This window comes from Dictyostelium purpureum, assembly GCF_000190715.1.
Source record: "Dictyostelium purpureum unplaced genomic scaffold DICPUscaffold_47, whole genome shotgun sequence".
Classification (NCBI taxonomy): domain Eukaryota; phylum Evosea; class Eumycetozoa; order Dictyosteliales; family Dictyosteliaceae; genus Dictyostelium; species Dictyostelium purpureum.
In genome coordinates this window covers 191-27500 of record NW_003519384.1, presented here as the reverse complement: position 1 = coordinate 27500, position 27310 = coordinate 191, and the positions used below count along the sequence as shown (strand labels likewise).

Sequence of the window (27310 nt, the reverse complement as noted above, 5' to 3'; positions counted from 1 at the left end):
TTATTTCATTAATATATAGATTTTTTTCAGAAGAATGTCTGGTACAGTCAGAAATCGTAATACAACCGAAAAGGTTCACAATGAAGAACCAAAATTAACTGAACAACAAAAAAAAGAATTAGCTGATTTAAAGAAAATCCACCCAGCTAACGAATTTGGTGGTATTGTTGGTACTTTCTTACTCATTTTCATTCTCCCAGTTGTTGTCTATTGGATTTGGGCTTCAATCGAATTTAACCAAGGTTATCTTTTACGTCCAGCTACCCTCAGTGTTGATGGTGTCAAAGATTTCTTTGTTACTCTCTACAATTATGTCATCACTTATGCCTACCCAACTAAAGAAGCCGCTGTTATCTATTTCGCTTGGTTCTTCTTCCAAGCTTTCCTCCAACACTTTGTTCCAGGTCGTAGAGTTTTAGGTTCACCATTACCAGGTGGTAAACGTCTCGAATATACTCTCAATGGTTGGGCTTCATGGTGGATCACTCTTATTGTTATCCCAGTTTGTATTTACTTTGGTCTCTTCAAAGCTACCATCCTCTATGATAACTATGCTCCAATGATGACCGTCGTCAACATTTGGTCATTCGTTTTCACCATCCTCCTCAAAGTCCACGCTATGATTAAAGACGAAGAAGAACGTATGTCAGGTCACTTCTTCTACGATTATTGGATGGGTTTTGCTCGTAATCCACGTATTGGTTCATTCGATCTCAAACTTTTCTGTGAAGCCCGTCCAGGTCTTATCCTCTGGGTTTTAATGAATTTCTCAATTGCTGCTAAACAATTTGAAGTCTACGGTGAAGTCTCAATCTCTGTCATCATGGTCTGTTGTTTCCATTTCTGGTACATTGCTGATTACTATTATCACGAAGAAGCCATCTTAACCACTATGGATATCATCACTGAAAAATTCGGTTACATGTTAGTTTATGGTGATCTCGCCTGGGTTCCATTCACCTATTGTTTCCAATGTTACTACCTCTTCAAACATCTCGTTGATGGTCAACCAATTCACATCAGCATCGGTTATGCTTGTTTCGTCTTAGGTCTTAAAGCTTTCGGTTTCTACTTATTCCGTTGGGTTAACAGCCAAAAACACGCTTTCCGTCGTAATCCAGAACACCTTATTTGGGGTAAAAAACCAGATTACATCCTCACTAAACGTGGTACTAAATTATTATGCTCAGGTTTCTGGGGTATCTGCCGTCATCTTAACTACACTGGTGATATCATCTTATCATGGGCTTGGTGTTTACCATGTCAATTCGACAGTGCTGCTCCATATTTCTACGGTATTTATTTCACCACTTTAGATCTTCACAGATGTTGGAGAGATCACAATGCCTGTTTAGAAAAATACGGTGATGACTGGAAGAACTACTGTAAACGTGTTCCATACGTCTTCATTCCAAAAGTTTTCTAAAGAAACAAAACAATTTAAAAAAAAAATAATAAACACACATACAATTTTAAAAATGTTATAGTATAATAAATATTTATTTTTTTAGTTTTAAAAAAACTTTATTTTTATTTTTATTTCTATTTATTTTATTTTTTCTATTGTTTTAATAAATATAATGCTAATATACACATTCATAATATGACCCCTTTTTTTTAATATACAATTTTTATTTTTATTTATAATTATTATTACTCTTCATCATAAACTAAATTCCATTCTTCTGCATTTTTTGATAAACCTCTTTTACTTAGATTGGTAGTTGGTGTTATATTGGCTTTGTTTAATAAATTAAATGGATTGTTTGTTGGCTGGTGTGTTAGATTTGTTTTGGGTGATAACATTTTTACAATCATATCATTAACTTTTAATGGTAATGGTGGCATGCTATTGGTCGATTTCCATTTCTCGGTCCTATAAAATAAATTAAAAAAATCAATACCAATAATATAAATGATGTATATTGAATTATTAAAACTTACATTTTTATAGAGTTATTTATATTGTCGATAATTTCATTTAAATTTGGAATTGATGGGTTTTCATTTTTCATTATATTTGCTTTCATTTGTTCTAAAAGTGAATCATTTTTTGATAAAAGATCTTCAATTTCATTTGAATTTAATATATTGGTGTCTTGAGGAGATTGGATAATTGAACCTTCAGTTTCATGGGATGTTTTTTCTTTTTTTAATGGTGATTCTTTGGATCCACTTGTTCTTCTTGTTCTTTTTCCAAGGGATGAGTCCTTTTCTGGTGTTGTTGAGGTTGTTGTAATGGTTGAGGCTATAGTTATTGGTAATGATGAATTGGATAGTCCTAATGGCTTTTTTGGCATTAACTGGCTCAACATTTGATTATATCTTAATGCTGCAGCTTTTGGTGTAATACCAACCTCTTTACCAACCATTTGCCATCTTGAGACACTACTAAATCTACTACTTGGGTATTTAACAAGTGCAACCTCAAATTTCTTTTGATCTTCGGCTGTCCAAGGTTCTTTAAGAATTTTCAAATCTTTTTTATTTAATTCTGGTGCAAAATTGGAGTTGTTAATTTCATTATTATCATTGCTTCTATTAGTAGGTAAGGGGGGTAGTGAAACAGCAGTTGTAATTGGTTTTGAGGTTAGAATTGGTGATTGTTGTGGTGATATTGCTCTTGAAGCTAATTTAATTGGTTGGTTTTTTTGTAGCAATGGGTTATTTGATGATACATCTTTTATCGAGGTTGGATTGCTACCAGTGGTATTATCTAATGAGTTTATTATTGAAAAGTAGTTATTGGTGATCATATTATTTAAAAACATATCGTTATTCATTATACTGCTATTGACACTATGAACATTATTTAATAATGATAGGCTATTATTTGTAATGGGATTGCCAGTATTAATACCTGTATTTAGGTTATTGTTTGTTGAGGACTGTGAGCTACCACCGCTGGTATTTAATGCTAAATTTCCACTTAATGGTGTTCTTAGTGTTTGCTGTTTATTTAAATAGTTCTGGTACACTTTAATATGTATATTTAATTCTTCTTGTGTTCTCTGTTTTGATCCTATATTTTGGTTGTATTGATTAATAACTTTAAGTATTTCATTCAGTTGATCTATCTTTAAAATATCATATTCTAATGTTGCTTTGGTGAAAATGCTATGTTCCTCTAAACTCCACTTGTGAAATGTCTTTTTATAATTAACAAAATACTCAAATTCTTCATCTTTATTTAATCTAATCTAATAAATTTAAATATTGTTTGTTTAAATATTAATATTTAGTTTTTATTTATTAATAATAAAATGAATCTAATCTTACAATTTCTAAATTATCTGGCATTTTTAATTATATTTTTAAATTCTATTGATTATATATATTTATATATTTATATATTTATATTTATATATTTATATATTTATATACATATACTAAAATAGAGCGATTAAAAAAAATTACAAAATATAAATATTAAAATAACAAAAAAAAATAAGAAAAAAAAAAAAAAAAATTAATTTCTTAAAAATTTTAATAAAAAAAAAAAAATAAAATGAAAAAAATGAAAAAAAAAAAGATTTTTATTAATTATTTCTTTAAAATGGAAATAACCACTAAAATTACTAGAATGATTGGATCTATAATATTAGAAATAAAAATCTTATCAAAAATGTATCGGTTGTATAGAGGATTAACTCTTTCTAGAGGAAATAGATAAACATTATCTTTATTTATAATTTTTATTTATTTTTTTTTTTGACGAATTTTTTTTTTTTTTTTTAAAATTTTTATTTTTTTTTTTTAAATTATTTTAAAATAATTATTTTTTTTATTTATTTTTTTAAATTATAATTAATACACATTCTCTTTTTATTTTTTCTCATTTATTTATATAAACCTGGTTATTTAAAGTTAAAATAATTTTTTTTTTTTTTTTAATAAATGAAAATTTTAAAAATATAATAATATAATAATATAATAATATAATAATAATAATAATAATAATAAATAATATATTAGAATTATAATAATAAAAATAATAATAATAATAACAATAATATATTAAAATGTTTTCAAAAAATATAAATAAGGTTAGATTTTCATTACTTTTAATGGACGAGGGTGAATATTATTTTGATGACTATAGTGCAGTATATTACCCTCCATCAAATTGCGAAGAAGACTCATGGCAGAGAAGGATTAATGGTAGAATTTTAATTTGTTCAAATTCAATATTTTTCGAACCTGATGATATTAAACTATCAATTATGAAGTTTCCATATAGAGAGATTTCAGGTGTTGGACCCTGGTTAAATTCACAATCATCCACTCCAGTATTTATTTCTCCTACTCCAGCTCCAGTATCAAAGCCACCACCACAACAACCTCAACCACAACAACAAACACAACAACCATCACCCTCAAGATCAGCATTATCGAGATTATTATCATTTACATCATTATCTCCATTAAAAGGAAATACAACACAAACCTCTACAACATCGTCAATACCAACTTCATATAATAACAATAATAATAGTAATAATAATAATAATGGTTTTAATAATCCGCAAAATAACCCATATACATCATATTCAGTTAGTCCTCCAAGCGCATCGCCAATTTCACAACAAATGGCATCATTACCACCGGCATCATCGATATTTGTTCCAGCCAAGCCATCATTTTTAGCAAGTAAGAATAGTGTATTTTATATCAAATCATCACAAGTAGTGGAAATGAAAGAGAACGATAAAAATCATCCATATATATTCAAACAGGTAATTATTATACATATTAAATATTTTATATGTTGTTTATACCAAAATATAGATTCTAACTATTTTTTTTATTTTTTTTTTATAATTTTTTATAGTATAATAATATAGATTTCAAATTTACATTAAGTTATGTAAAACAAGAAATCGTTTTAGAATTAATTAAAACATTTTATGAATATTCTAAAAAAGATAAAATCGAACACGATAGTTTAACAAAGAAGATGGTAGAAGAAAGAGAAAATAAGATTTATTTCGATGTTACACAGTTGGTAGATATGAACGAAAGAAATATTATAGAGTTAAAGTGTTCAAAGATATCACCATTGGCAGAAAATCCGGGTAGTTTATTAATAACAAATTCACGATTATATTTCCAACCAATGAACAATATAGAAGAGCATAAATTAAAGAACTATAGTTTAGAGTCAATAATTAGAGTATTAAAGAGAAGACATTCACTAAGAGAAATTGGTTTGGAGTTATTTTTTGATGATTCATCAAGTCTCTTTTTAAAATTTTCACATACTCCAGTCAGAGACCAAGTCCATGACTTATTGGTGCAACATTTATGTACTAATATAGTTCACACTAACGAGCAGGCAAATTATCTATTAAAGTGGCAAAATGGTATCATTTCAAATTACGACTACATTTTATATTTAAATAATTTAGCAGGAAGAACATATAATGATTTAACACAATATCCAGTATTCCCCTGGATTATAGCGGATTATCATTCAAGTTATTTGGATTTAACCAAGCCAGAAACTTTTAGAGATCTAACCAAACCAATAGGAGCTTTAAACCCAAATAGATTATCAACATTTAAAGAGCGTTACCATCAAATACCAGATGACCAACCAAAGTTCCTTTATGGCACTCATTATTCAACTCCCGCTTATGTTTTATATTTCCTCGTTAGACAGTTCCCAGAATATATGCTTCGTCTTCAAAATGGTCGTTTCGATTCACCAAATCGTATGTTTCATTCAATTGAAGAGACATGGAATTCAGTATTAAACAGTACCACTGATGTTAAAGAGTTAATTCCAGAATTTTATAAACCCGAGTCTATCGAAGATAATGGTCTTTTCTTATTAAATAGCCAAAATTTAGATTTGGGTGTACGTCAAGATCATAATGTTATCAATGATATCGTTTTACCACCATGGGCCAACAATAATTCAAAGAAATTTATATCCAAACTTCACGAAGCTTTAGAATCCGAATATGTTTCTCAAAATTTACATCATTGGATAGATTTAATTTTTGGATATAAACAAAAAGGCGAAGAAGCCGTCAAAGCAGATAATTTGTTTTATCATTTAACTTATGAAGGTAGTGTCGATATTGATTCAATCATAGATCCAGTCCAAAGAGCAAGTTTAGAAATACAAATCAATGAGTTTGGTCAAACACCAAAACAAATTTTTACAACTCCTCATCCACAACGTTTACCACAAAATTTAAGAAATCAAAATTTAAAGATTGAATTAAATGATTTAGAAAACAATATCAATTTTATATTTAATGAATTAAATAATGATAACAATATTAATAATAGTAATAGTAATAATAATGAAAATAGTGGTGATGGTTTTATAAATAGTAGTAGTAATAATGGTTTTAATAATAGTACAAATAATTCAGAAAATTTAGAAAATCAATTAAATAATTTTTCAGAAACTTTAAATTTAAATGATAATTTTATAAACAATAATAGTGAGCTACAAAATAGTAATGGTTTTGATGGTTTTAATAATAATAGTAATAGTAATAATAGTGATGAAATTAGATTTAGTGGCGATATTAAAAATCCTTTAAACAATTGGGGATCATTAAATTATTTAAAATTAAATCAAAACATCAAATTACATAAAGATAAAGTCAGTGCATTATATTTATCAAATAATAGCGAGGTTATTTATTCAGTATCACTGGATGGTTGTTTAAAGATTTATTCACTCAAAGAGAAGAGACAAGTTAGATCATTAAATTTATGTAATTTGGCTCTTTCTTCATTCCAGTTATCTAAAGACGAAAAATATATTATTATTGGTTCTTGGGATAATAACATTTATGTATATTCAGTCGGTAATGGTTCAATTAGTTATAGTATAACGGGACATAGTGATGCTGTATCTTGTTTAAAGCTCCATAATAATATTTTGGTATCTGGTAGTTGGGATAGTTCCGTTAAAGTTTGGAAAACCCAAAAAGCCTCAAATGGTGCAATATCTATTAACAAGGAGCCAATAGCAGATTTTGTTGACTCTGACACCGAAATTCGTTCGATTGATATCAGTCCAAATGGTACCATATGTTGCTCAGGTTCAAGTGATGGTGTTTTATATTTTTATGATTTACTCTCTCTTCAACTTGTTCGTAGATTGCATTTATACGACGACGAGGTAACCTGCATCAAATTCACACCCGATGGATCAAGAATTATTACATGTTCAATTGATGGTACTGTAAAGTTAATTGGCATTGAAGGCTCTGAAATTTTCAGTTTCAAGGTATCTGGTGAAATTCATTGTTTGGATTCTGATGGTTCAACTTTAATTATTGGTACTTCTAATGGTCTTTGTTTGTGGAGCTTAACAACCGGTACTGAAACCAAAGACTCTGCATCTCCATTCCTTTCACAAACTTATAATGACTCAATTTATTCTTTAAATGTTTCGGTTTCAACTTTAACAAATAAACCAGTATTATTAACTGGTATTGAAAATGGTTCAATTTCAATATTTAATTAATATAAAATAAATAAATATTAAAATTAAATAAATTATATATATACAAAGAAAAATCTAAATATTTTTTTTTAAAATCAAAAAAAATCTAAATTTTTTTATTTATTTTATTAATATGGTTTTATTTTATTGTTTTTAAGATTGTTTTGAAAGATATATTAATTATTAATAAATACTTTTTTGGTAATATACCCAATAAATTCAATTAAAAATCATAATAAACCAGGGAAATTTGGATATAATAATTATAATTGGTGTGGGAAAAAAAAAAAAAATTAAATTTTTAAATTTTAAAAAAAAAATTTTAAAATTTTTAAATTTTTTTTTTTTCATTTTTCACCATCATAATTTTTATTTTTAAAACACAGATAATATAAAAATTACAATTGAAGTTTGTAATAATAATAAACAACTCTTTAGAAAAAATCAAAATAAAATAAAAAATGGTTAAAGAAGTTTTTATTGGTGTTGATGGTGGTGGTACAAAAACATTAACATTAGCAGTTAATAACGAAGGTAAAGAGTTATCAAGACACGTTTCGCCATGCAGCAATTATCACAGTGTTGGCGAAGATTTAGCAAAAGCATCCATTTACGAAGGAATTAGATTCGTATTAAATCAAATTAAAAGAGAAAATGAGGATAAAGAAGAAGATGTTCAAGTTAAATCAATTTGTTTAGGTATGAGTGGAGTAGATAGAGAAGAAGATAAAAAAATGGTTATTGGATGGATATCAGAGTTACTTGGTCCAAATGTACCATGCAAGATTTATAATGATGCTATCATTGCTTTAGCAAGTGGTACCGATGGTCACTTATTTGGTATTGTTGTTATTTGTGGTACTGGTTGTATTTCATTAGGTTTTAATAAAGATGGCCAAACTACTAGAAGTGCTGGTTGGGGACCATTATTGGGTGATTATGGAAGTGGTTATCAAATTGGTTACGATATTTTAAGACATGTTTTAAGAGCTAAAGTAAGTAAATTCAGGATTTCTATTCACTAACAATAATAGTAATACTAAACAAAAAAAGAAATAGAAAATAATAATAATAATAATAATAATAATAATAGTAATAATAATATCTATAAGTCCAAATAAAAAAACAATACAATATAGATAATAAAAATAGTAGATTTATATTATAATCGTCATATATATTTTTATTCTTTTGTTAGTTTTATTTTTTTATTTATATTTATTAATTAATTTATATTTATTTATATTTTTTGTAGGATGAAACTGGTCCAAAAACCTCTTTAACTAAAGTTTTATTAGAAAGATTAAATTTAACAAAAGAAGATAGTTTAATTTCTTGGGCTTACGATCCAAAGAATCAAAATTGGCAAAAGTTTGCTCAACTTTCAACATTAGCATTCGAACAAGCCAACGCCGGTGATGAAATTGCAATTTTAATTTTAAATGACGCTGCCAATGCACTTTTTGTAAGATTTGTTTTTGTTTCGATTTTTTATTGTATAAATATACTAATCTAAATTATTAAAATTATAGGAATACATTAGCAGTATTGTAAAGAAATTAAATTTAGCAAATGAACCATTCCCATTAATATTTGCTGGTGGTAACATTGAACGTAAATCTATGTTCTCTGATTTATTAATAGAAAAAATTAAAGCTGCCTACCCAAATGCTGACATTAAAATTCCAAATCGTGAACCTGTTTTCGGTGCTGCCTTATTAGCTTTAAACAATAACTAAAAAAGAAAAATTATAATAACCAAAAAACAAAAAAAAAATATAAAAAACAAAAAAAAGCTATTGCCAAAATAAATATATATTATATTTAATATTTTTAAAAAACAAAAAGAAAATATCTATTTTTAAATCTGTGGAATGATAAAAATATCATTTAACAAATCAAAGTGTTAAAGTTATATAAGGATATATTATATTTATTATTCTATTCTATTCATTCATTTTTTTTTTTTTTTTTTTTTTTTTTTTTTTTTTTAATTCTTTTTTTGGTTTTTTTTTTTTTTTTTTATTTTTTTTTAAATATTTTTTTTTAATTTTTATAAAATTTTTTTTTTTTAATTTTTTTTTTAAATTAAATTTTTTTTTTTTATTTTTTTTAAAATTTTTTTTATTTTTATAATTAATATTATATTGTTAAAAAAAAGGAGATAACCAAAACAGGGGTATATGTTTGGTATCAATCATTAAATTATAACATAGCAATAATATAAATAATATCAATAAAAAAAGAAAGTATGTATTCTTATATTATTATTTTATTTTTTATTTTTTTATTTTTTGTAACTGTTTTATAAAAAACTTTTTCACAAAATAAATAAAAGAGTGTATATACTCTATCATAAAAAATATAGTTTTATTGAGTTTGTTTTTTTTAGTCTATTTTTATATTTATATATTCCAAAAATATAGAATTATATTATTTTTCATTCACATACTAATTTTTTTTTTTTTTTTTTTAAAATTATATGAAAAGTATTTTTTATTTTTTTTTTTATTTTTTTTTAATTTTGAAATTTTTTTTTTTTTTTATTTATTAATCTAAAAAAAGAAAAAGAAAAAGAAAAAAAAAATAAGAAAAAGAAATAGGCCTAAATTATAATCCCAATGAATCAAGATTTTGAACAACAATCGTCGTTCATTAATAAGGCAGAAGATATAGAATTAGAAGGTGGTGAAATATTTGAAAGCAATACTAGCAACAATATAAACAGACAATCAGAGTTAGATCAAAAGATCTTGTTTCTCACTAAAGATCGTAAATTTAAAAGACAGGCTATTATAGATCCCCAATATGGGTCATTTTTCAATACATTAAGCGAACCTGATTCTACTTTATTCCAAACTACAACTTCTACAACTTACCCACATTATAATAATAACAATAATAATAACAATCGTCAAAAAAAGAATTCCACAAATTTCCAACCTCAATTGCAACCACCACAACCACAGCCACCACAACCACAACCACCACAACCACAACCACAATCACAACCACAGACAAATCATTTACAACAAAAAAAACAAAATCAACCAATAACACCAACAGCACCTATACAACAAAAGAAACATTTACAACAACAACAACAGATACAACAATTACAGCAAAAAAAACAACATATACACCAACAACAGCAACAATTACAACAACAAATCCAAGCTAAATTACAATCTCAAACAACCCATACTACCTCGTCACAACCAAAATCCAAGTATGTATAAATACTTACAATTTTTAAAATTTTTTCTTTAGTAATTAAATTTTAACCTTTAAATTTTAATTTAAAATTAGGACAATACATTATTCACCACCAATTCCATTAGAAATTAGGGTAGAAAAATTAGATAATGTAAATTTTCATTTACTTTATTATTTCTTTTATTAAGTTTATTAACATTTTATTCTTTATTATAAATAGCCAATAGAAGAAGAAAATTCAGAAAACCAAATCGATTCCATTGTACAGTCTATGACCAGTCCATTGAGTCCTATGCTTTCACCATTTAACGATTCTATAAATAATAAAACTAATAACGATAATTTAATTGATATAAATAATAACAACAATAATAATAATAATAAAATGATAAACAATAAAAAGAAATCACCATCAAATAAGGACTACTTAAATGGTGCAGATGTAAAAAAAAAACAACAACAACAACAACAGCAGCAAACAAATACTGCATCATCAACTGTATCAACACCTGAAAATACTATTAAATCACCAAATGGACCAAATAGTAATCCAACAAAAAAAGAAAAATTAATTTTAAAAATTCCAAAAATAGTTGTTAAAACTGAAAAACCTGAACCAAATTTAAAAGAGTCACCTGAAAATGAAAAGTCAAAAGTAAAACAAGAAGAGAAAGAAAAACAAGAAAAAGAGAAACAAGAAAAGTTAGAGCAGGAAAAACAGGAAAAAAAGAAAGAAAAGGAAAGATTAGAAAAAGAGAAACAAGAAAAAGAGAAACAAGAAAAAGAGAAACAAGAAAAAGAGAAATGGGAAAAGGAGAAATTAGAAAAAGAAAGATTAGAAAAAGATAAAAAAGAAAAAGCAAAAAGTAAAAAAGATTCAGATGATGAAAAGAAAAAGAGTTCAGGTAAAAGGAAATCAACAAATTCTGCAACAGCAAATACCAATGGCTCAAGTACTGCAATGGATATGGACATTGATGAGCCAACACCACAAAAATCAAAAGATGATAACTCAGATAGTGAAAATGATGATAGGAGAGCCCCAAAGAAATCAAAAACTGATTCATATAAATCAGCTAATGGAACAAATAATGGTAGTGCTGTAAAGAAAGAAGAATCTCCACCAACAACTACTACAACTGCATCAACCAGCAAAAAACCCTTATCGTCATCAACTAACTCATCACCAAGTGTTTCATTAACATCATCGTCAAATTCAGTTTCATCTAAAAAGAAAGAAGAATCAATGGTAAATCCATTCTCTGTTTCTGAACATGATAAAAAGATTATTGAAAAGGAATCAAACAAAGAAACTAGTAGAGACCGTGACAGAGAAAGGGACCGTGATAGAGATTCAAGTAGAGATCGTGATAGGGACAGAGACCGCGACCGTGATAGGGATAGGGACAGAAGGGACCGTGAAAGAGATAGAGACCGTGATCGCGATAGAGAAAGGGATCGTGACCGCGATAGAGATCGCGATAGGGACAGAGACCGTGATAGAGATCGCGATAGAGATAGAGACCGTGATAGAGATAGAGACCGTGATCGTGATCGTGAAAGAGACCGTGATAGAGACAGAGATCGTGATAGAAGAGACAGGGACAGAGATAGAGGAAAAGATAGCGGAAATAGTAATAAAAAGGAAAAAGATAAAGATAAAGAAAAAGATAAAAATGATAAAAATGATAAATCATCAGCATCAACATCATCAAATAATACACCACAACTTTCAAAAGATTCTATTTCAAATTCGGTAGACTTAACACCAAGAAAATCAAAGGCCGAAGAAAGAGCGATTAAACAACAAATTGATACAATTAAAGAAGAGGCTAAAGAATTAAAAAGAATGGCAAAGGAGTTACAAAATAAAAATCTTATAGAATGCCTAGAAATGTATTTACAAGTCGGTTTAAAATATTTATTACAAACATATAATATGATAGAGGTTAATGATCCTTTGTCAAGTATTCTATCATTCTTAAATGAAGTTTCTTTATTTTTTTCAAATACTGCACGTTTATCGCTACACCACAAAGATGAATTAAAAGCATCCCTGTGGTAAGTTTATCATAATAATAATTAACAAAACCATATAATTATCCATACTAATTAATATTTTTTATAGCTTTAAGTGTGAGTCATTTTGTTATATAAAAATGTTTTGTTTAAAGAAAGATCAATTAAAACATATTCGTAAAGATATATTTAGTTACTATTTACCATTCATATCATCATCATCATCATCATCAAAATCACTACCACCTGCCAATCCTTTAAATGCTCCACTTACCCCAACAACAGGAAATCCAGGCTCACCAACTCATCAACCAAATCCATCACCAACACCCTCATCGACAGCAACTACTAACTCCACTACCTCTAATAATGCTAACACTGCACAACCACAAATCAACCAATCAGTAAATGTTAAGGTTGCACAATATTTAAGAGATAGCGAAGATATATTTAAAGCATTAGAAGCATGGGAAAAATCAATACGACACAATAGTAATAATAACATACCCGATTTTCAATTTAACTTTTTCTATCAAACATACCCAGATTTTATTGATCAAATTAAAAAAGAACTAGATAAACAATCTTGAAACTTTCACATGTAATTAATTTATAATTTTAAATATTTGTAAAATATATTTAAATCAAACAAAAAACTAAACAGATATAAATAATTTTTTAAAAAAAATAAATAAATTAAATAAATAAATGTATATAAATTTTATATATAAAATAATAAAATAATAAATAATTTATTAGTTCAATTAGTATTTTTTTTCATTGTTTTCATTGTTTTTAATCAAAAAAAAAAAAAAAAAAAAAAAATAAAAAAAAAAAACAAAAATAATATTTTTTTAAAAAAATTTACTTTCATTTTTTTTATTAATAAATCTGTGAGAAATGGTGATCAAAACAATAAATAAGATAATAAATTATTTAATAGAAAATAACAGATTATTTTTATTTTTAGTAATTTTTAGAATAATTGACGCACTTTCAATCAATACATTCTTTGACCCAGACGAATATTGGCAAAGTTTAGAGGTTGCTCACAAAATTGTATTTGGATATGGATATCTAACATGGGAATGGTCCGAAGGGATTAGAAGTTTTGTTCATCCTTTATTTTTCATTATAATTTTTAAAGTTTTATCAATTTTTAATTTAGATACAACCAAATTAATTGTAAAGTATTTTTATTTATAATTTTACAATTGTATAATTTTACTTATACATTTTAATTTAGATTATAGCCCCAAAGATATTATCAGGTTTTTTAGCAGCAATAGGTGATATTTATTTATATAAACTTACATTATCACTATTTAATGGTAATAAACAAATTGCAAAATGGACATTAATATGTCAACTTTTTTCTTGGTACACATTCATTTGTATTGTTAGAACCTACTCAAATTCAATAGAAACCATTTTATTCATTATTTCACTGTACTATTTTCCACTACCAAGCAAATCAAAAGATAATGATAACCCAAAGATCTCAGTTGCACTTACAATATTTGCATTTATGATTAGACCAACAACTGCAGTTATGTGGTTATATTTAATACCATTACAACTATACAATTTAAAATCTTTCAAAAAAATTATAAATTTTATTATTTTTGATTGTTTATCAATGACGTAGGCTATCATTATTTTTTTATAAAATAAAAAACATATAAACTAACCTTTTTTTTTAGCATTTTATCACTTATTATCATCTTTGGTATAGACTACACATTTTACGGCAAAATAACAATTGTACCATATAATTTCCTTTATTTTAATGTTATAAAAAATGTATCAAGTTTTTATGGAACTCATCCATTCCATTGGTATTTCAGTCAAGGATTCCCAGCCATTGCCTTCACAATGTTACCAATTTTCTTTTTATCAATTAGACACCTCTTTAAAACAAATCCTACAAAACTACATTTGGCCTATTTAACAATTTTTACAATAGCATTCTTTAGTTTATTAGCACATAAAGAATTTAGATTTATTTTCCCAATTTTACCATTAGTCATGATGTATTCTGGTTATTACATTTCAAATTTATTTAATAATGGTAATAAAAAAGATGATACAATAGTTGCAGCAAATAACAAGAATCAAACAAAAATTAAAATTTTCATTTCAATTTTATTACTATCAAACATACCAATGATTATTTTCTTTTCAAATTTCCATCAAAGATCACCAATCGATATAATGTATTATATAAATGACAATATAGTCCCAAAAATTGGCACAAGTGGCTATGGAGATTCAATTTCAGTCGATCTATTAATGTCGTGTCATGCAACACCTTATCAAAGCTATATTCATAATCCAAACTTAAAACTAACTCTACTGGAATGCCCACCACCGTAAGTGTAATATTTAATTAAAATACAGAAAAATATATTAACATTAATCTTATTTTATTACAATCAGACTTTATGAGGATTCACCAGTCGATGAAAAATCGTTGTTTTACCAAGATCCACTAAAATTTATGAATACTCATTATAATATTAATAACAGTATTAATGATAATTTAAAACCACTTCCAAACTATTTTATTGTGAAGACGAACTACTAGATCAATTGGAACCATTCCTAATTTCAAAAGCCTACACAAAAGAATATCATCTAAAAAGATTTTTAGACATTACATCATCAACAGTTTTTTCTAAAAAAATTAATAAATAAAAAGATATATAATTATATTTTAAAGTTTTTGTTTTATTTTTTTATTCTTCTGCATCTTCAAATCTTTCTAAATCATTTGGATCAAATGCCAACTCTTGTTCATCGTTTTCTTCTTCATTAAAATAAAAATCACCTTCATCATCTTGGTCTTCATCTGGATTTAATAAAGCACCTTGACAAAATGCATCATAAATATCACGAACTATTTTTAATATAAAATTTTAATTTGTTAGTTAACTAATATAACAATTAATAATAAATTAATAATTACTCTTTGACTCATCTAAAGGAATAAATCTAATTTCTGTATAGGTTTCGTCTTCTTCATTTTCATCGCTGTTACTGTCATTACCATTGCTATTACCATTACCATTTTCGATAGTTGGATTTATAATTTCATCAAATTGACAATAGATACAGTTTGGAAAATCTTCATTTGCATTAAAGATTGCATTTAAACCAATTAAATAAAAATTAAAATTATAATTTCTTTGTTTATCCTGAGATATCCAACGAATATTTCTAAAATTTTAAAAAATGAAAATTAATTTTTTATTTTTCTTTTTTTTTAATTAAAAAACTTACTTATTTGTAACATAAAGATGGCCCGGTCCTATATTATTAAATGATATATATAATGTGACACTATCCAATTCGAAAAATACTTGTTCTTCTGCAATTAATAAACTATTTATTTCCACCATTTTTATTTATATAATTAAAAAAAATAAAAAAAAAAAGATTTTTAAAAAAATTCCAAAAAATTTAAAAAAAAAATAATTTATAAATTTTTTTTTTTGATCAATTTTTATTTTGTTCATCATTAATTTCTTTTTTAGACTTGAAACCCAAATTTTGTTTAATATAGAGTGAATTTTTTGTTAAAGTTTCGAGCTTTTTGTCGTATAGTTCAATTGGTACAAATTGTTTACCATAGTATGATTCTAATATATTAAGGAAGAATGGAGATATTATATTACTAAATGAAGCATTGACGATTTGACTCGATAATTTTTTTGAAACTGCTTTAAAATAAATATAATTCCAAAGTTCTAAAAAAAAAAATTAGATATAAAATAATTTTAAAATTAATTAATATTACATATTTATGTACTTACTTGAAAAACCTTTAATTTTGATGGTTTTGTTACTGTCTAGTGTATCAAACTCTTCCATTAAGGTTTCTCTAAACTCTTCAAAAGATACAGAAGGATAAAACTCTTTTGAAATTATTGTATCAACAAATTCAGAGCTGAGATTTTTCTTGAACTCTTCTGAATGAACTGAAAGAAGGAATCTGATATTTGTTTCTTCTTCTTGTTTTCCTACTGCTTTAACCATCTCGTCTAATAATATGTAAGGAATACTTGAACTTAAATCGCTAATTAATAATTTCGATAAAATTCTTTTAAAGAGGATATTCCAAAGTTCATAAAATTTAAAATGTTCCTTTTCAAATGAGATCCCCTCGACTTCATTGATTTGATCTAATGAATTTGTGAACATTGTTAAATAATCCTTTTTAAATGATTCTATAAACACTGGACTTCTTAAACTTTGGCTTGTAAATAACCATTCATCCTTGAATTGCAATATAAGTTTACTTTTATCTGTATCAATTGATGGATCTAGAACTTTTTCAAAACAACTTGAATATGCTGCAATATTGTCAACTTCGGTATCAAAATTGTGTTTGAATGGTTCTAATTTATCTGTACTAAGCATTGTATCTTTAACTGATTTTCCTGAAATTTGGACATAAATATCATGATTTTCATTATCTATTTCGTTATGAAAAAACTCATTTAATTTATTTTGTAAAAATTTAGTTAAAACTAATTTTCTATATAAAATATAAAAAAAAAAGAAAGTTAGTATTTGTTATGAGAACCACTATCCAATATTAATTTATTTACAATGCAATTGATTCTTTGGACCAAATTAAAAAATATTTTTTTGAAAAATCAAATTTTGTTGGTTTTTTACATGAATATTTAAAGATAGAGTGTGATTCCAAAAATTTCTCTGTAATAACTGATTTTAAATGGTTTTCATTATTTTTAAGGAATACCTAAAAATTAAAAAGAAAAAAAAATTAATATTATGAATGATATAATTTTAGAATGCATACATAATTACTTTATAAATTCTATCTTTAAGCATTTTTTTAAAAGTTGATTTATTTTCATAAAACAATGTTTTATCGCTTCTGGGTGGTAAAGAACCAATGATAAGTTCTCTATATTTTGGATCATCTTCGCTAAAAGTTAAAATTGGGTTTGTATAAAGACCCAATTTATCCAACGATTCTGTGATTATGGCCTCTCTTCTTGATGATCTCTTAAATAATGGGAAAAGATATTTATAACCTTTATAAATTCTAAATAATGAATAAACTTCTCTTTCTGCTTTTTCACCTCCAAATGGATCTATATTCTAAATTATTGAAATGTTTAATTTATATATCAATTATTAATATTACTATATGCTGGTACTTACTTGTATTTCTGGGATAATCACCAAAGTTAAATTATCAACATTTTTTGATGAATATATAAACTCCAAAACTGTTGATGCAGCATTGGCATTTTCTTTTCTTATAACTGAATCAAATTCATTTATATTTTTCTTTATAAAATTTCTTGAACCATCGATGTTTAATTTTTCAAAAAATGTAACATCTTCTTTATTTCTTTTGCAATGAATTACAATAGATCTTTTTGGTACAAAATCTTTAGCAAGATCAATATCTAAATATGCTTCAATTATATTCCATACACTTGGATCATTTTGATTTGTAAATGTACTATAAAAAAAGAAAGTGCCTAAATGTTTAGATGGAACTAAATTTGGTTTAGAATATTAGTATTACTATTATCACAATATAATAATATTGTTTTATTATACCTACCATGCCCAATAATGTTATAATATACATCCATTATATCTTGAGTTTTATCCTCGATCGAATTAAGGATATTTTCATATTCTCCTCCAATACCTTTTAATGCATCTTCTTTCAAACCCCAAAAAAATCTTAAACCCCTCCAAGTATTTGATACCTTTACTTTGTTTGATCCCATTAAACTCAAAAATGAATTTACTGTTTTTTGTTGTGTAGATTCTCTCTTTTTTTGATCTTCTTGATAACCTTCATTTTTTTGGTTGCTTTCGTTGTTGGTGCAAAAATAATTTGATTTGGAATTATGATAGTTTCTAACAAAAATACTTTTATTTAAAAATCGATTGTAATGACATAATTTATTGGTATCTTTTGTTATCTTTATCATTTTATATTAAAAGAAAAAAAAAACATATAAATAATTTCGTTCTTATTTTTAAAAAATTTTAAAAAATTAATGAAAAAAATAAATGAAAAAAAAAAAATTAAAATAAATTTTTTTTTTTTAATATTTATTTTTTCCTTTTGTGATTTTTTATTGTAATTGATGAAAATTTGTAATGAAACGACCAAATAATGAAAAAACGAAACTGCAAATATAAAATAATGAAAAAAAGAAATTTAAATTGTTTTTTTATTTAAATAAATTTAGATTGACCCCTTTCTATTGACGACAAATATTTTTGATTGTGTTCCTCATCATCACTAAAATAGTAATCATTATTTTTTTTTGGTAATGTTGGTTTATTATCAAGGTAATTGTTAATTGAAACTGCTGGATTTAATAATAAATCTTCCAATTCATTGTCATCAACCGTTTTATTCTTTTTAACTTTTGAAAATAGTGAATACTCGTCAGTATCAATTATTGTGTTATAATTTTTATTTCTTTTATTTGGATTAATAGATGATGATGGTGGTGGTGTTGATGTTAATGTTGATGTTGATGTTGATGTTGATGTTGATGTTGATGTTGATATTGATGTTGATGTTATTTTATTATTATCTTGATTATCATCATCTATATTTGATTGATTATTATCTTCTACTATTTCATTTATATTATCTTTATCTTCTGGAGTAAAAAATGATCTTATATCTTTTGAATTATAAAAACTTGTAGATTCATTAAATAATTTATATTTTGATTCGTTTTGCAACTTTTTAAATTTGCAACTATCTAATATCCAGTTTGAATTTACATAATGAATAGTATTATTTGTTCTTTTTGAATTTGAAGTAACCATTTTTTTAATTTTTTCATATTTATTTAAAGACATATCAGTACCAATTATATGAGTACACTGTGTCGGAGAAAACCAATGACTATGGGTTCCACCATTTAGAAACACTAATTTCTTTAAATGCATTACTGAAACATCCCCACTAAACCCATCAAAATAAACCTTGATATCTTTGAATATACTGGACTCTTTTTCAAAATACTCTTTTTTATATTGCTCTACCTGTTGATTACATCGATTCTTCCACCACCCCCACATATTTTCTTTTTTGCTTTTACCATCATCCCTTTCTTTTAATTGATTGTTTTCATTTTCTTCACTTTTAAAATTATTTTCTCTATTACCAATGTTATTATTATTATTATTATTATTATTATTATTATTATTATTATTATTATTATTATTATCTTTATTATTATCTTTATTATTATTATTATATTTTTTTCCTCTCATTTTTTGTATAGAAATAAACTATAATTTACAATATATATAATAATTCATTTATTTATTTATATTTATTTTATTAATGCAAGGAGAGAACTTGTATCCTCATTTTTCCTCGAAAAAAAAATAATTTTTTAAAAAAATAATTTTTAAAAATAAAATAATAAATTAAAAAAAAAGAAATTTATTTGTTTTTGGGTTAAACAATAAATCCAAAAATAAATTTTCTGATGATTTCAAATGAAAAAAAACCCATGGGACCAGATATATTTTTTATTAGTTTATTAAAAAAAATAATAATTTAGTATTTTATTGAAAATTTTTATATTTAAAAAAATTGATTCCATGGGCATACACATATTTTAATTATTATTGTTTTAAATTTAATCTACCAAAAATGAATGAGAAAATTGTTTGAAATGCTCTGCATTCTTTCTGAAACACTTATCACCATATTTACACTATTAAAAAAAAAAATTAGTAATTCATTATTAAAAGAAAATAAATAAAAAAAGTATAATTACAGGAGTTTTCTTCTTTTCTTCATCGTCATCTTCTTCTTCCTCCTCATCTTCAACGTCATCATATTCCAGTTGTTCTAATGGAATTGGTTTAATTGTATCATTTACTGTTTTAGGTTTTTTAGTTTCATCAAAACCATGGAGACCTGTTTTTATTGATTTATTTACAATGATCGTTTTATATAACCATGTTTCGCTAACAATTGGGACCTTTAATGAGTTTGCTGAACTAATTTTTGAACCATTATTCGTGTACTCTGTTTTATTTGTAACCAAATGAGTGCAACCAACAACATTAGTTGAATTACCAATGTAACTACCCCCATGTTTATTTACAAGATTTTGGAGTACATAATGGGTGCTTGATAAGGTACCTGCAAAGCCAATTACCATACCACTGAGAATATTTGATGATACTATTAAATTGGCCTGGTTATATAAATTTAATATTTCGTTATCTTTGACTGCTGGATAAAGGGATGATGTGTAATGTACAATATAAATTGGTAAAATTTGATCTGGGTGGAACAAAACCAACTCTTTTTCATCAGGCGATAAATGGCTGGTATAACCCTTTAAGCATGGCTGACCTGTAATTAATTTTGTACATTTATAACTTTTACCTAACAATACCTTGCAAAGTAGAATCTTGGAGCAATCTTTAATATAACCAATACTGTAATCTGGGTACTCGCTGAAATAAATACCCTTGCCATACCAACCACTATCTGTTGCATGTTTAACACCATTGCTACCTGGTACTGAAAAATTATTTTTACCTACAAAAATAATAAAGTTAGTAAAAAGTTTATATAGAATAAAAAAAATGAAATAAACCTACAAATTGGCACAATATTTTTTGCGGCAGTACCATGAAAACCAAAAATTGGATTACACTCTGGGTAACCTAATTTCTTATATTCCTCCATTTTTTTGTTAAAATTTTTGGTAAGGGTTGGATTGACAATGTATTCAACCTTTGAGACTTTATAGGTGTTACCATTTAATAAACGTGCAAACTGGCTTTCAGCAACCCTGTAATGTAAATCGGCGACTGAACTATCAAAACTTCTTTGTGGTCTGAGGATATACTTCATAACCTTGTCACCCTTTAGTACGTCCTCTTCTCCTGGTAAATATAATCCTGATGATGATGATGATGATGATGATGATGACGACGAATCAATCTTTACCTTTTTGTTATCGTTTGCTGGCTTAACTGAACCTGATAACATTGAATTAATCATTGCTTTTTTTTCTTCCTCTGATAAATTTGAATAAGTCTTTTTTATGGTGCTCATTGGTCCTGAATCTCTTTTAACTGGTGTACCTATGGAACCTAATTTCTTTGAGCTGCTCATTGTTAAAAAGCAAATAAAATCATCACTTGATGTTTTATAATATGAGTTTTTACCTTTTTCAATAAAATATTGGAAACCTATAAAAAAAAAATTAGTAAATTATATAATTATTTAAGTTTCTATAAAAATGTTTTTGTAAATAAAAGATTGTTACTTTTTTCGATATCGGTACTATCCAAGTATAATTCCCATTTAGTTTTACAAGTTGATTGATAATACCAATTTGGGTTATAAATTTCAGTAATATCGATATAATTTCTTTTTACCCTTCTGGTTTTGGTTGTATCATCAAATCTGCATTGCTCGTATGATGAAAAACTAATATAACGCTCGGTATCTAATGTATACTTTGATAAACCCTTCAAAAATGCCAACTCAATTTTATTTGAAATATCTGGTGCATATGAAGAAAATTCAGCCCTACTTTTCTCCCAACTCCATGCTGCTTGGCAAATACTTCTTTTAATATCCTTCTTTTTCATAAATGATGGCAATGATTTATCATTTGAGTACATCTTCATGTCAGAAAATGTAATTACAATTTCGTTGTTACTTCCAAAAAATTGCTCGCTGATATCCTTTGGGTTCTTTTGATAAGTTTCCTCAATTGATAATAGTATTGTATTATCAAATGTTTTCCATTCAAACTCGTCATCTTGATATTTCCAATGTATTAATTTACCATCGTTTGTAATTGGTATTGATATATTATTTTTTGAATCTAATAAAGTTTTATTGGTTTTTGTTGTTGCTGTTGTTGTTGTTGTTGTTGCTGTTGTTGATGTTGATGTTGTAGCTGTTGATGTTGTAGTATTACCATTAGATGTGCCATTGCTGTTATTACTATTATTATCGTTTGTTGATGAATTATCGTCCTCATCCAATTGTGCAAGTTTTCTTTTTGGTGGCATTATTAATTTTATATAACTATTTTTTTTAAATTTATAAATACAAGCTTATGGTGTTGTTAATTAAATGAAAAATAAAATAATATTATCGAAAAAAATAAATAAAATTGTTCTGTATATTATTTCTTAAAAATAATATTTTTCATAGAAAAAAAAAAAAATTTTAAAATTATAAAAAAAATTAAAAAAAATTTAAAAAAAATTTAAAAAAATTAAAAGATATTTTTGTGTGTGTGTTATTTAAAGTACACAAAAAGTTATAAAATGGGTGAATTTTTTTTTAAAAATCACAAACCAAATACTTTATGAACCCCAAAATGGTGTTTTACTCGTATAGGTCTATCGAAGTAGTTTGTGTAAAAAGTAATTTTTATATTTATTATTTTTGTATAATATAATTTATGAATTCAACTTAAAGATTCAGAAAATAAGAAAAGAACAGTTAATAAAAGCATAGGTCCAGAATTCTTAATAATATAGTACTTAAATTGCATATGTTCAAATTCTTTAATATTATTTCGAAAATCTTTTGTTCATGCTTTATAATATTGACAGAAGTTGCATCATAATAAATAGTTATAAAAATAATAACTACATTACATTTAGGTTTTAGGGTATATAAAATAGATAATCAAAATTAATTAAATTAATCAAATTAAAATTATATAAAATAAAAGCAGCAGCTCTTTTAATGGTATTGAAATCGACGATATCACATTCCATCAATGTGTACGTTTAGGTAAGTTCGATAGCGATCGTACAGTTAGTTTCATTCCACCAGATGGTGAATTTGAACTAATGGGATATCGTACTACTGAGCACATTAATCTTCCATTCAAAGTCATTCATAGAGAAAACTATCAATTGAACACACATAACAGATTTACTGAGATTAGAGCTTGTGTAAAGTTGTCTAGGTTTTTTGGATGCTGCCAGATAGGAACCACTAAATCTTTTCTTCTAATGAACCACTAAATCTTTTCTTGATCTAAAACCATTAGATGATACCATAGTTGCTTGGCCAGAACAATGTCTGATATTTATCAAATAGTTGATTAGAATGAAAAAATTCATTGGTATTGAATTAGTCGAGAGGTCTTTTGTAAGCTGATTGGATCTTTACCTCTGTGGATTTTTGACATATATTATAAATTCTTTTTATTCTATTTATTTTTTTATTTCTAAGGGATATTATTTTATTATCTATTATTATATTATTATTACTAGTATCTATACTATAATATTATTACTATTAAAAGGATTATAATTATAATTTTTATTTATTATAATTATAATTTCAACCTAGATAAATATTTTTTTTTTTTTTTTTTTTTTTTTTTTTTGTATAGTTTTTTTTTGGATAGTAAATCCGCAAATAATACAACGGAATTCTATTAAAAAAAATTAGTGTGGGCTATACTGTAAAGCAAAATTTTAATCTACTCTTTTTTGGGAATTGTGGAAATTGAATTGGAAAATTTCCAAGTGAAGACCCCCAAATAGTAAGTTTTATTTACTTTTGAGTCGGAAACTAAAATAAAATATAATTTTTTTAACCACCATTTTAAAATAATAAAAAAAATGAATGGTTGTTGTTTTTGTTGTGGTGGTGGTTTTGATTTTGGTTGCTGTAGTTGTGGGGTTGGTTGTGGGATTGGTTGTGGGATTGGTTGTTGTTGTTGTGGGATTGGTCTTGGTTGTTGTAGGATTGGTCTTGGTTGTTGTTGTGGGGTTGTTTTTGATGGCTGTTGTTGTGGGGTTGGTTTTGATGGTTGTTGTTGTGGGGTTGCTTGTTGTGGTTGTGGTGGTTGGTCCTGTTGGTCTCTGTTAAAAACATCTAAAAAAAATAGTTAGACACTATATTACTACAGATATAATATTTATTATATTTGATACCTATTCATTTTAAAACTTTCATATTGTTCTATAAGTTTCATTGTGTCAAAAATTTTTTCGAGACCATTATATAATATATTTAATTTATTTTCATTATATTATATTTTTTTTTCAAATGAAAATCTATATAAATTAACTAAAAAATAGATTCTAAAATGATAATATAAATGTTAATATCAATAATAAATTAATATTAATAATAAATTAAACTCAATTTTATAGAGTCACATTGAGCGGTCATTTTTGATCAATAAAACAACCCATATATTTAAATATGAAATATAAATGGAAATAAAATCTATTTTTAAAAATTTATAAAAAATAGATAAAAACATAAAAAATAAAGAAAATTGGTTTGTTTTTTTTAATAATGATATCAAAATATTTGATTAAGTTTTTTTTACAAAAGATAAAATTTATTTAATTTAAAGAATATATGGGAAATAAAGTCTTTAGATTTTGTTGAAAGCTTTAATAAGAAAAAAAGAAAAAAATAAATTAGTAACTTGTAATAATAATATTTATGATAAAATAAATAAATAAAAAACTTACCAGCAATATCAATACTTTGGACGTAGTCTTCGAAGGCTAAGATTTGTTCTTCTAAAGCATCAGTTGAAACTTTGTCATCTTCAACGACAAGATTGATTTGGAGTTTCTTAATACCATAACCGACAGCAACGAGTTTTGAGGCACCCCAAACTAAACCGTCCATAACGATTGAACGGACTGATTTTTCTAATTCGTCCATTGGAGTTTCATCATCCCATGGCTTAACATCTAAAAGAATTGATGATTTAGCAATAACGACAGCTTTTGGTTTTTTGAGGGCAGCAGCAGCTTTACGACGTTCTTCTAATTGTCTTTCGTATTCTTCATCATCTTCGTCACTACCAAAGAGATCAACATCATCTTCGTCTTTAGCAGCGGCAGCTGGAGCATTGATGGTAACTGATTCAGTTTTTGGGAAAGCTGATTTTTCAGCAGCATCGTATGAAGCAATAGTGGCGAACCATCTGGCAACATGTGGATATTTGTCAGCAGCTGGGGATGATTTGACTAAACCAAAAGCTTCAACATCAGCAGTTGATGGGACGAAACTATTATTTAAATAAATTAAAATTACAAAAAATTAGTAATTATTTTTTTTATTTCCGAATATTTAATTATTATTATTATTTGGTGATAGAGTATTAAAATTTAAAAATAAATATATATACATACCCAACAATGTAGGTTTTGTCTGATAAGAAGGTGTTGAGTTCAACAAGACCAGCTTCAGTAGTTAAATCAGCAAATGATGGCATTCTAAAGATATTATTTGTTTTAAAAAAAAAAACCTTTTATTAGATTATTATATAAAAAATTATTTTAATGCTATATTTTTAAAATATATGTGACTATTATTATTGTTATTTAAAAAGTAACAAAAACAATAGAAATGAAATAATGAATATAGTTAAAAAAAAAAAAAAAAAATTTATTATTTTAAAGCTATTACATAATATAATTATTTATACAGGAAAATAATAAGAAATTTATTTGTTGTGTGTTGAAAGAAAAAAACAAAAAAATAAATTAAAAAAAAAGTTATATTTGATTTCTTGAAATATTATAAAACTATAGTTTATAGGAAATTAAAAAGAACTAAAGCTAAAATATTTTATTATGCTGAAAATATTTATGGTATTGCATAGTTATTATTATAAGTTGTTTATATTATTGTAGGTGAAATTTCGAGGGAGAAAAAAAAAAAAAAAAAAAACGAAAAAAAATTATTTGGGTATATTATTTGTTTAATATAACTAAATATTATTTTTTTATGGGGTTTTATTTTTATTAATTTTATTTATTATTAAAAAACCTATACTTTATTTCATTTAATGAATGACATTTAATTTAAAATTTAGGTCCATTTTTTTTTTTTTTTGAATTATCTTCAAAAAAAGAAACACATAAACTTCCTCCCTTATAATTTTTTTTTTCTTTTTAAGAAAGGGAAAAAAAAAAAAAAATTCAAAAAAAAAAAAAAATAAAACTCAAAAAAAAAAACCCGGTCAAAAGAAAAAAAGGCATGAAAACTCAAGTAACGTATTTTTATAAAAAAAATAAAAAAAAATAAAATAAAAATATTTTTTTTTAAATATTTTTTTAAATTTTTTTTAAAATTTTTTTTTTAAATTTTTTTTATTTTAATTTAAAAAATATTAAAAAAAATATAAATATATTAAAAAAAAAAAAAAAACCATTAATAAAAAAATTATATTAATAAAATTACATATTTTTACAGCCCTCAATAATAATACTTTAATTAAACTATTGTTTTAAATACAAATTTATAAGAAAACAAAAATAAAGAAAAAAAAAAAAAAAATCAACAAAAGAAAGATATTATTAAATATTTTATCATTATAATTTAAAAATAAAATTTATAACACCAAAACCAATAAAATAACCTTTTTTCTTTTTTTTTGGGACCAACAACTATTAATAGTTTAAAAAATTGTTGTAAGTTTCAAAAAGGGAAAAATCAAAAAACACAAATATAGTAAAAGTGGCAGTTGAAGAATTAAAGGATTATGAATCTGTTCCAAAGTTTGCATTATATCCTGGAAGGTAAATATATAT

At 25.3% G+C, this 27310-nt stretch overlaps 9 protein-coding genes across 9 annotated transcripts in view; 4 read left to right on the top strand and 5 right to left on the bottom strand.

The window, feature by feature from the left end:
* The window catches only part of DICPUDRAFT_93952 (ERG4/ERG24 ergosterol biosynthesis protein family protein), a 1581-nt gene extending 66 nt beyond the window's left edge, over positions 1 to 1515 (top strand). Inside the window, exon 1 of the mRNA XM_003285483.1 lies at positions 1 to 1515. This exon is cut by the window's left edge and continues 66 nt beyond it. Within this exon, the coding sequence (XP_003285531.1) occupies positions 35 to 1426 (1392 nt within the window). The 5' untranslated portion in view covers positions 1 to 34 and the 3' untranslated portion in view covers positions 1427 to 1515.
* Positions 1484 to 3300, bottom strand: DICPUDRAFT_97062 (uncharacterized protein; the record flags this gene model as incomplete). The annotated part of the gene is made up of 3 exons (XM_003285456.1): positions 1484 to 1876; positions 1945 to 3200; positions 3280 to 3300. The coding sequence occupies 3 exons, from the start codon at positions 3298 to 3300 to the stop codon at positions 1654 to 1656; spliced, it is 1500 nt and encodes a 499-aa protein (XP_003285504.1). The 3' UTR covers positions 1484 to 1653.
* Positions 3301 to 4022: 722 nt separating this feature from the next.
* Positions 4023 to 7571, top strand: DICPUDRAFT_53602 (uncharacterized protein; the record flags this gene model as incomplete). Its single annotated transcript, XM_003285482.1, has 4 exons — positions 4023 to 4289; positions 4635 to 4736; positions 4832 to 6188; positions 6420 to 7571. 4 exons carry the CDS (start codon positions 4023 to 4025, stop codon positions 7493 to 7495), a joined length of 2802 nt encoding a protein of 933 aa, XP_003285530.1. The 3' UTR covers positions 7496 to 7571.
* A 364-nt stretch (positions 7572 to 7935) lies between these two features.
* Positions 7936 to 9309, top strand: DICPUDRAFT_46126 (uncharacterized protein; the record flags this gene model as incomplete). Its single annotated transcript, XM_003285481.1, has 3 exons — positions 7936 to 8469; positions 8730 to 8939; positions 9007 to 9309. 3 exons carry the CDS (start codon positions 7936 to 7938, stop codon positions 9211 to 9213), a joined length of 951 nt encoding a protein of 316 aa, XP_003285529.1. The 3' UTR covers positions 9214 to 9309.
* Positions 9310 to 10095: 786 nt separating this feature from the next.
* Positions 10096 to 15296, top strand: DICPUDRAFT_149392 (uncharacterized protein; the record flags this gene model as incomplete). Its single annotated transcript, XM_003285480.1, has 8 exons — positions 10096 to 10703; positions 10784 to 10841; positions 10911 to 12751; positions 12819 to 13201; positions 13680 to 13894; positions 13956 to 14353; positions 14413 to 15081; positions 15149 to 15296. 8 exons carry the CDS (start codon positions 10096 to 10098, stop codon positions 15294 to 15296), a joined length of 4320 nt encoding a protein of 1439 aa, XP_003285528.1.
* A 151-nt stretch (positions 15297 to 15447) lies between these two features.
* On the bottom strand, positions 15448 to 16110 carry DICPUDRAFT_149391 (uncharacterized protein; the record flags this gene model as incomplete). The annotated part of the gene is made up of 3 exons (XM_003285455.1): positions 15448 to 15608; positions 15678 to 15928; positions 15992 to 16110. The coding sequence occupies 3 exons, from the start codon at positions 16108 to 16110 to the stop codon at positions 15448 to 15450; spliced, it is 531 nt and encodes a 176-aa protein (XP_003285503.1).
* A 97-nt stretch (positions 16111 to 16207) lies between these two features.
* On the bottom strand, positions 16208 to 18696 carry DICPUDRAFT_149390 (uncharacterized protein; the record flags this gene model as incomplete). Its single annotated transcript, XM_003285454.1, has 6 exons — positions 16208 to 16458; positions 16525 to 17249; positions 17323 to 17477; positions 17546 to 17842; positions 17906 to 18249; positions 18318 to 18696. The coding sequence occupies 6 exons, from the start codon at positions 18694 to 18696 to the stop codon at positions 16208 to 16210; spliced, it is 2151 nt and encodes a 716-aa protein (XP_003285502.1).
* Positions 18697 to 18946: 250 nt separating this feature from the next.
* DICPUDRAFT_29472 (uncharacterized protein) lies at positions 18947 to 20005 on the bottom strand (the record flags this gene model as incomplete). Its single annotated transcript, XM_003285453.1, has 2 exons — positions 18947 to 19842; positions 19897 to 20005. The coding sequence occupies 2 exons, from the start codon at positions 20003 to 20005 to the stop codon at positions 18947 to 18949; spliced, it is 1005 nt and encodes a 334-aa protein (XP_003285501.1).
* A 374-nt stretch (positions 20006 to 20379) lies between these two features.
* DICPUDRAFT_149388 (uncharacterized protein) lies at positions 20380 to 25989 on the bottom strand (the record flags this gene model as incomplete). Its single annotated transcript, XM_003285452.1, has 7 exons — positions 20380 to 20457; positions 20521 to 21296; positions 21359 to 21955; positions 22081 to 22805; positions 24230 to 24623; positions 25235 to 25782; positions 25907 to 25989. 7 exons carry the CDS (start codon positions 25987 to 25989, stop codon positions 20380 to 20382), a joined length of 3201 nt encoding a protein of 1066 aa, XP_003285500.1.
* Between the last annotated feature and the right edge of the window lie 1321 nt (positions 25990 to 27310).